The 10264-nt window shown below is 33.0% G+C and overlaps 1 protein-coding gene across 4 annotated transcripts; it reads right to left on the bottom strand.

Annotated features, from left to right (window-relative positions):
- Nucleotides 1–2971: 2971 nt before the first annotated feature.
- LOC115705628 (E3 ubiquitin protein ligase RIN2) lies at nucleotides 2972–9111 on the bottom strand. Of its 4 annotated transcripts, none has more exons than XM_030633022.2 (13): nucleotides 8854–9111; nucleotides 7279–7689; nucleotides 7070–7147; nucleotides 6623–6709; nucleotides 6423–6544; nucleotides 6101–6197; nucleotides 5866–5971; nucleotides 5568–5725; nucleotides 5334–5471; nucleotides 5174–5241; nucleotides 4814–5056; nucleotides 3907–4288; nucleotides 2972–3505 (listed from the first exon to the last, which is right to left on the bottom strand). In XM_030633022.2, exons 2-13 carry the CDS (start codon nucleotides 7516–7518, stop codon nucleotides 3449–3451), a joined length of 1776 nt encoding a protein of 591 aa, XP_030488882.2. In that variant the 5' UTR covers nucleotides 7519–7689; nucleotides 8854–9111; the 3' UTR covers nucleotides 2972–3448. The 4 variants fall into 4 exon arrangements, with proteins under 4 accessions (XP_030488882.2, XP_060958584.1, XP_060958592.1 ...); XM_061102601.1 differs by having other exon boundaries at nucleotides 8746–9080; XM_061102609.1 differs by having other exon boundaries at nucleotides 7279–7613; nucleotides 8746–9080.
- Nucleotides 9112–10264: the final 1153 nt, after the last annotated feature.

The following is a 10264-nucleotide window of genomic DNA, read 5'->3' as shown; positions in this document are numbered from 1 at the left end:
AAAATAATGTATAGTTTTTCTCGATTGGGTACATAGAATACCAAACTTTAAGGGGCATTTGTAAACACAAGACATAATAGTTCTAATTTAAAAATAAGAGATAAAAGAAGAGTTATTCAACAAGAGGAATTACATGTCTCTTAAAAGTGAAAACTATAGAAATATAGGATTAATTACTATAGATTTAAGCTGCTAGAATGAGACAGTTGTATATTTGTTTGCATATGTTGAAGAATTGTCGTTTGTTTAAATTCTTGTGGCTCCGTGTTTGTAGCTTTAAGCTTTTTCCCCACCTAATTCTCCTCTGATCTTCCCAAATTCTTTTGCCACACACTCGTTAATTTATTATTATATATATATTCAATAACTAACTCTCTACACATATAAACTATTGTAAACGCCTTCTACTTTATTCAACTAAATGCAATGACATGCAAATCTTAATAATATATAAATATGTATACATGTTTGACCAAAGTACATATATACCATCGATCTGAAAAAATTGCACGCAAACTAATAATATTGAAACTCGCTCTCTATATTTTTATCGGGTACACAAAAGCTGTAGATAATAGATATGAAAGTTTCTAAAATCTATATAGTACATATATAGATTAATACTATCGGAGAAAATTTTCCCACATAGATTAAATGTAAAAGTATTGAGCCATATATAAGAACATGGACTACTTCACTCATTGCCAATTGGTTTTGAGATGGAACCTCATGATTCTCAACAAATACGTATCAATTATAATTACTAAAAAGACAAGCCTATAAATTTTAGTCACGAAAATTAATTACAATTTGTTGTGTTGTGATTAAATATATGTTCTATGATCACAACAAATTTATTCACTAAAGTTGGACAACTTTATGACTAAATATGACATATAGTTACAATTTTTTAATCAAGACTACAAGTGATATTTAATTATATATATGTATATATATAAAATCTATGAGGACTAAAAAGATATGATTTTTTATTCCAACGTACCAAAGATTTTGTTTGTAAATTAAAGAAGAGGCAATAGTTTAATAAAGTGAATAAAAAAAATAAGAATATGAACAATTAAAGTCAGAGCTTACTTGCTTAGAGACACTCTTATTACGACTATTTGAATATTTCATTTTATAATATATTGGAAAGAACAGTATACTGCTAGCTAGCTTAGCTATTCTTAAAAAAAACATTTCAAATGTGAATTAAGCATTAATTGATTGTTATAACTTTGGCAACAACACAAGACCATAACGAAATGCAAACTTTTCTTAAGGAATTAAAAGTCAAAGTAAGTGGAAAATGGGTTTTGAATAGTAGTTTTGAGCGCATGTGTAGTAGTGTTGGGTTTGGGTAGTGCTGATATGGTCTGATCTCTTTGGGACTGATGGCTCCTAAAGACGGCGAGACAAAAGAGCTTAGGGGGTCGAGCTAGCAAGCTTGGACTCATCAAACCCCAACCGATATGTCTTCTCAAAACTCGGCATTGGCTCGCTTCGCTCGGCGCCCTTGTCCCTACGTCGCCCTTGTAATTCCGTGATTTCATGATCCGGTGCCATCGTTTCTATCGGAACAATGATGTAGACGCGTTTTCTAATTTAACCTATTCTTTATTGTTTGAAACCCTTACCCAATGCAATATCAATCAAAGTTTTGTCATTTGTCACTAATTAAAGTACGTATGTTTATATCCTTAAAAAAGAAAAGTAGGTATGTTACTATATAAGCAGGATTTTGTTATACAAACCATTAAAAAAATTAAAATATATTGTGAGTAGGCTAATTATAATTTTGAATAATCTTTTAATAATTATATATAATAGTTTGAAAAGCAGGGAAGGAAAATTGGACAGTTGAGTTGACGTAGCCTCTCCCAAATTTTTTATTTATAAAGAACTTTCGTGGTACATAAGTAAAGGTAATTCCCTTGATTTATTGATGTACCTTTTACTTGTTTCGGCATCCAAAAAAATTTTAGGAAAATTCTATAAAGCACCCCTTAAAAGAGATATATCAATACATTGTTTTAGTATCCGAAATAATTTTTTAGTCAAATTTTTTTTCATTATGGTTATTTAAGACATCTTACAAAATTTTAAAAAATTCGAAAAAGTTTAACACGCTAAAAATTGCATTCAAGTAGTGTGTTGCACGCGTGACTATTTTATTTTATACGCATGTAAAATAGACTGTTTGAACATTATTTTCTATATTGTAAATTATTCCGAATTTCTCAAAATTTTGTAGGATATCTTAAATAGACATACATGGATATGAAAAAAAAAAATTAGACTAAAAAAAAATTTTTTGATGCCGAAACAAGTAGGGAGTACATTGTAGAATCACCCAAAATTTTTTAGTCTAATTTTTTTTCATATTCATGTACGTAATAGTTATTTAAGATATCCTACAAAATTTTAAGAAATTCGAAATAATTTACAATATAGAAAATATTGTTCAAACAGTCTATTTTATACATATATAAAATAAAATAATCACACGTGCAATACACTGTTTGAATACATTTTTCGACATGTTAAACTTTTCCGAATTTTTTATAATTTTACAAGATATCTTAAATAACTATAATTTACATGACCATGAAAAAAAAATTGACTAAAAAATTATTTTAAATACTAAAATGGATAGAGATGTATCAATACATCTCTTTGAAGGGAGTGCATTATAGAATTTACCTAAGTCTTAATATGTACCGTTACAAATCATCTTCAATAAGACAATCGTGGAACATTTTAAATTCAATTTTTTTCTCATGATAGTATTCAATGTGTGCCTCGAATTCAAATAGATGTTAGGGTATTATTTATGATATACTTTTCTGGGTTAACTAGAGTACAAACATATTAGTTCAGTGGCTAGATGATGATGATGACATAATATAAAGAAACAAAAATGGAATTATACAACCTTCCACTCTTAAATTTATTGGAGAGACCATAACAATGAAACTGAACTTCATGGCTGAATACTTCAAACATGAACTTGTAAAATATACATTAAATAAAACATGTAATCCATTCAAATTAAACAAGCTAAATTTCCATTGCCAACTTGCTAATAAGAGTAGATCATGTTGGCGTATCAGGTCCACCCTGCAAATTATGACACTATACAGTATACATTACGTTAAATGATACATTTGATATTTTATTTCTCACAGGACCGCTGGTACAAAAGAGAGCTATACTGTTGCATCTTTCCCTTTTCTTTTTGGTACATAAAATTAGTGAGCTGCCTATATATACAGTGAATGAAGCTCAACAATATGAGTGGAGGAAAAATTTCAAAAAAAAAATAAGAGGAAAACATGGACAAAGGGAGAGAGGCCTGTGGTAACCAAACCTGCTGAAGTACTTAGCAACTTCCAAAGCTCCTTTCTTTTATGGAGAAAAACGAAACATTGTGTCTGGTCTGGTCTGGTCACATTTGGAGAAGGTTATTCACAGTGACCGTAGCAGAATTTGTTCGCTGCAAATCCTGCAAAGCATAGCACGACAGATCTTGAAATGAAAACCCAGTAATGATAGAAGGAAAAGAAGTGATTTCATCCACCTGTAGATACTCGTTGGATAGACTACAGAGAGTTCAAAATTTTCAATTAACAAGAAAACTGAAGAGGGTCATGTGACTGTGTGGAATCCTATGTAACTATATAAATCTCGAGTCAAATTTATAAAAGAATAAGATTATTGTGTTTAAACAATTGCATTCTATGAATTTGCAGTTTCTTGCACGTGTTTTGGCAGGCTATACAACAGCTACCAACATAGGCACTACTGAAAAACTTATTAGAAAGCCACAGATATGATTTACTCCATCGTCCAGACCAAATAACTCAGCAAATACAGATAATATGGAGTGAAGAATAGAAACGGAACCTGGAAAATTATGTCATCTGGGATATGAGGCAAAACCTCCCGAACAGTCTCAGCCATGGCAAGCATGTTTGCTAGGTTGTCATTTGCAGATCGCGAAGCAGTCCTTATATGCAAACCACCAGTTCCTCTGGGGATTCTACCACCTGCAGCAGGAGGAATTGGTGGGACCATTGGGGCAGCCTGAGAGGGATTCATAGGCCAGAGGTTCCAGGCAGTATCTTCAAGAGCAGTCTGGGCATAAGTTTCTCCGACAGAAGCAAGATGCCTCATCATCATCTGAACTCTCCCCAGACCCACTGATCTAATAGCATTAGATGGACCAGCTCCATCAATTCCCTGATTTGGCCAAGTGTGCAACCAACTTGAATCTAATCCTGCATTCCTATGGTGCAATGAAAAACTTAATTATTATCTTTTATATTTGAGAGGAAGGAAAAAGAAAAAAGCTCAACATATATAAAGGGAATCCCTTTGTTTGCAACCTTCTCAAAATAATAAGTTCCTGGAAAAGCTTATACGGCTATTTTAGATTTTGTTTACATAAACTATAAGAATCATTAGCCTATCTAAAAAGATTTTATTATATTTTTTCAAAACCATGTTTCGTATCTCTCCTAATAGAAGTCTCAAGTTAATGGGACTTATGTGCCCAATCAAGTTTACTATTCTGCCACAACCTCAAAAAATTTAGAAAATAAGAGAGGAAAATAATGAAAGAGTTAAGCTCTTCAAATGGTGAAGTAAATAGGATGATCCCTAAACGAACAGACAACCACCACTACAACCTCACTAGAATGTTAGGGCCAGCAGGCTATTGCAGAAAAATAAGAGGATGACTAAATTAGAGCACCAATTTTCGCAGCTTTTGCAGCTAAAAACTACACTGGTGTAAATTAAGAAAATGAACCTCCAAGGACCGCCTTCTGTATGATTCTGTATCTGATTGGGTATTACTCCTGTAGGCAGGCTATTTCCAGCATTATTTTGTGTATCAAGTCCTGAACTTATTTGACGAGCAAGCTGTTCATCACTCAAAATGTCTGCATTGCGTGGATTTGCATCATCTTGAGATCTTTCTTCAGATCTAAAGACAAAAAGTGGCTTTCGACAAGTTGGACATGCATAAATCTCATTTAATCCTTGATCCAACCTGCCAATGTTGTGTAATTTCAGCACTAGCGCATAAATTCTTCAATAATCACCTCCCAAAGACCAAAAAAAAAAGGTAGAAAGAGAAGAAACCAAAAAATAAAAAGTAACATCATACCAAGATCTCAAACATGCAAGATGAAATAGGTGGCTGCAGTGTAGTTTTTTCGCCTTAGCCATAGGTTCCTGTCCATTTCCCCAGTTCCATTATTTAAAGATACAAAGAAGGTAAACAATAAGTGAAATAATAATAATGACAATAATGATAATAAACATACCCTACATATGGCACATTCATCATCATATGCTCGGAGCTCTTCGGGCGTTGCATCTGGAAGTGCTGCATGAAGAGCACCTAAAGCACTTCTCAACTTTCTAAATCCTTTTACACGCTTTACGATTCCACTTAGCAAGGCCTGCTCAATCCATAAATTTAAGGAACAAACTAAGCTGTCTCTTAAGCAAAATTAATGAGGTAAGATGGATATAATAGAAAATAATACAATACTTACACGGATGTTTAAGAAAAGGGCTACATCGACCACGTGGAATGCCATGCCATGTAGCCACCATATATGCAAATAATGACCAAGCGCCATTAACAATGTTGCCATGTCAAGAAAAAATCCCAAATTTCGAGTAAGTACACATTTCCATTCTAGCAATGAACCTGGAGGTAACACCAAATGAAAACAGTTTCCATTTAGAACTAAAAATACAAAGTGTCGGGAAAGGATCATAACATAAGGTATTTGGAACATCTATCTATTCTATTTCAAATGTGGATGATCAAAGCACAATGTTAATAACCTGCTGGTGATGTGTTAAATATTTTAAATCTATGACAATTTGAGCTACTCCATGCTGAATGGTGGATCCATATATCAAGTAACTGAAATCCATGCACCAAAATAGCCTACAAAGCATATTTGACATACCCGAATCATTGTCAAGTTGATTATTTATTAGTTATAGAAAACTGGTGTAGAAATGTTAATGATTAAGCTAATAAAAAGATGTCATGAAAATTTTCTATTAACATTACCTGAAGTGTCTCAAATGCGATACTGAGTGGCTCAAACAATAAGAGCAGAAAAACTGACATATTCAAAGTTCTATATATTACCAAACAGAGCTGTATCCTGTAGGCACACAACAGATTATGTAAGAGATCTAACTTGGCTACATTTCACTGGTATGGGAAAAAAATATCTGCTTCTTCACCATTTCAAAACAAATCTTTTTATTCAGGAAGATAGTAGGATAGTTCATTGCCTAAATGTTTCTAGAAGGAGTGTTATATTGATTGAGTATACAAACTAGAAACTTTACAATCTCCACAACAGAAAGTAAAATTAAGAGAATACCAGAAGACGTCAACAAAGAGAACCAACAACAATACTGAATACACACGGAAATATGACATTGGTGTGGCAGATGGAGATGCATTTAGTCTTTCAAGACGGTCTCTAGCTAAAGCTTGAAACATCTGTGCAAAATGTTTCAAAGAGTCAAAAGAACTAAGCTATTTATCAGAGCATGTCTATCACAGGAAAATATGTTATACCTTTAGAAAACAAAGAACAATCAACCAAATTGACCACAACCCTGCATGATATATTGTGGCTTGAACAACTAGTGGAAGAAATGTCCCCTGCATATATGATCAGGTATACAGCAATTTAATCACAATTACTAGGAAACAGCAATAGTAAAAATAACAAATCATAAAAAAAAAAAATACAAGGAACTGAATAACAATATTCATACTTATCAGAACAAACCTAGATATAAAAAATATCTCATTACCACCAATATCAACAACATTATCAAAATGTAACCAAATAGCAGCTTGCCATGTTGGGAAACTCTTGAAAACTCACAAGCAAAACATTTGATAACATTATTGACAAAATCTCAGAAGTCATTCTTAAAGGAAGTAATTACATAGGCAATGGACATAGCAAGTATTTAAAGATAGTTCTGTGATAGGGGAAAGGGACAAATCATTTACCTTATATATTACATAGTTAACAAGACGTTCTACCAACTTTCGAGATTCAGAAGGATACAACTCCACAAAGAATATAGTCTGTAAGTTAAAGCAGACATGGCAACCATCAGAAATACTAATATGCAAAGTAAATAATAGTACAATAAAAGTTAACAGAGTAGACTCGTGTACTTGAGAACTCAGTAAATTTCACGAGAAAGCAAGCTTACCTTTAAAAGTAGAATAAGTAAAACAAATACATTGAGCATAAAATTAGCAAGCAGCGCAACTGTTGTATATGATCCCAAAAGTAAATCAACTACATGGCTTGTGTTCCCAGCGGAGGTATTATTATCACTAATTAGTCCATCCGGTTTCAAACTGAGTAATGATGATTCAGTCCACCAATGAAGACTAACAAAACTTAGCACTGTACAGAGCGCCGAGATGGCTATATAGCTAGAACCCATTGGTATAAAAATTCAGCCTCTTCAATAAATTCCAGCTCCAAAAGTTTCATCAGAACTGTTGATCACTTAGCATGCATAGACACTCTCCCATCAAACTGTAAAGTTAAACGCGACCAAAACTTTTAACAGATATCTGCGGTGGCTCCCTCAGTTGTAAAATAAATAAAAAAACTGCCACACAAAAAATAATAATAATAAATTAATAACACGAGTTTATCTTTAATCAGCCAATAATAACAATTAGCAGTGAATGTAACAACCCAAGTCTGATTCAACTAAAGTACTTTTCATACATATGAATGATCTCACACTCAATGCCTAAACAAGAACAACAATCATACAAATCAAAGCTGAAAATTTTAAAGCACAAAATATTATAACTTTCAACAAACGACCAAGTTCCCATAAAGGTCATACAAATGCCTATCTAACAGAACTCCATGTGTATTAACAGAATATTCTAAAAAATTCTGTCAATTTCAACAGAAACATGTCAAATACTGACAACAATGCTGAAGAGATGCAAATGAATAAACCAAAATTGTCTCTAAACAGGTTATCAGTAGGTAGCTATTCAATGAAGTGTTGTCTATTTTGGTTCAAAACTTCTCTTAACAGGTTATTAATTGGTAACTATTCAATGAAACATTGCCTATGTTGCTTCTCCTATTAAAATACCAGAAAATTTGAAACAACTACAAATTATCTCTCCATCAACAACACAGCATTGTTCCAGGTAACTTAATTGTCACCATGAGTAGTTAAAACAAATTGCCAAGAAACACCATATATTAGATTTTATTTGGAGATATGAGAAGTTTATCAATGTCACCAAACATTTTCATCGACACCAAGATATAGAATTATCCCAAACTTAAACACAGCACTGAAATAAAATGTATGTAGGAACAAATACCATAAAAATGGGATTCACACGAAAGAAACAGAAATTTTCTAATTGAACCAAAATCAGAAAATTACGAAAGTGTCTTTGGCCCTGGCCCTTACTTTTTCAAATGGAAAAATATTGAACAAAATCTCGGAACCATCCAGATTAGAACAAAATCTCGTATGATCAATAACACATATTCATATTATAACGCATAATATACACAATTTCAAAATCTTAGAACTAAACATTATAAACTAATCATGACAAACCTAACTATTATTAAAAAGAAGAAAAACAAAAGAGAGAATTGGATTATAGGTGAATCATATGCAGACCTCTATACAAAATAGAGCGAATCACTTGAGAAAAATCAAACAACTAGAGAAAGTTCCAACGCCTTTATGTATTTAATCCTCATTAGCTGCCTCTAAAAAGTGCAGTACCTGTTGTGAGTGAAGTAATTGTTTATCCGGTCAGTAAGTGAAACGTAACTCCTCCTCTCCGATCTCTGATCTCCGATCTCCGATCAGTTGGTAAACGAGGCTGATAATATTTCTAGGGTACCGCTGATGACAAGAGCCAAAAAAAGGCCGACAGAGAGAGAGAGATTGAGTAACGGAGAGAGAGAGTCGTGCTACGACTTTGGAAGGATGAAATAAAACCACCTTTTTATTTATATTCGGCTTTGGGCTTCTCATATAGGCCTAACTCACAAACAATAAAACTTTTTTTTTCTTTTAATAAAATAAGTAGATATATTAAAACTAGAAAATGTTAGGCTTCATGTCATTACATAATAATTTATTGGTGGACAGATTGATTATACCAGTTATATTATTGGCAAAAATCCACTTAATCACATTATAGGCCGCAAATTACATAGTCTAGAAATAAACTAAAATTACAACTAATCTAAAGATTTGAAAGATTTTACATTGAAGTACATAGTTACTAATACTCCAAACGGAACAAGTCCCCTTTAGCGTGTTAATCACCATTTTAGAATCACTCTCAATAATCACAAACGAATGCTTCCAAAGGATCGCTGATTCTAAGGCTAACAAATAGGTCGCTGCTTCTCCAATGAGTGGGTCAGAGAAGTTGAGCATGTTGATAACCACCCACAAAACTGACTCCTTATGGTCCCTAGCTAAAGCCACCACGCACATTGAGTCACAACCAACTTTAACATCACAGTTGATTTTGACCCAATCTTCTAGAGGGGGAGACCAAACAGGAGTCACAACCGTCATCGGTGAAGGAAACAGACAAGAACTAAAATCTGTGTAATATATAGAAATAAAGTCAACACAATGCTTAATATTACATATAAAATTATTGTAAACCGTCTCGTTGCGGGTTTTCCATATTGTATCAACTACAATTGAAGCATACAGAAACAAATCCTGGACCTCCACCCCTTTTTCCTTCAGGCTGTTGGAATATATTTTACCAAGATCTAGATTTACTAACAAGTATGTTTATTAACATCCTAAATATGAATTTCTAAAATAATAGAATTTAAACACATATAAAGTTAAGAAACCTTACACTGATTGCAGTGGAATAATATGTTCTTTCACTCAGATCTCTAACCCTTGTTCCTTGGATTCTTCACAGTCTTACACACTATGATTGAGTATTAGACTTTCTATGGGTGGACATGCACTCATTCACTATAGGCTCGAAATTATTGAAGAACAATAAAGGAGATTCGAAATAGGGGAAGGAATGGAGGCTCTCAAAAACTCTAGTTGTCTAACATAACGTAAACTAGGTTATGAGGGATTGGATGAGAATGATGTTGTGAATATTTTATCAGGATCTAGATTTACTAACAAGTATGTTGAATTA

The sequence above is a fragment of the Cannabis sativa genome, chromosome 1, assembly GCF_029168945.1.
Source record: "Cannabis sativa cultivar Pink pepper isolate KNU-18-1 chromosome 1, ASM2916894v1, whole genome shotgun sequence".
Taxonomy (NCBI): domain Eukaryota; kingdom Viridiplantae; phylum Streptophyta; class Magnoliopsida; order Rosales; family Cannabaceae; genus Cannabis; species Cannabis sativa.
The sequence above is the reverse complement of the archived record's forward strand: the minus strand, read 5'-3'. Positions and strand labels throughout refer to the sequence as shown.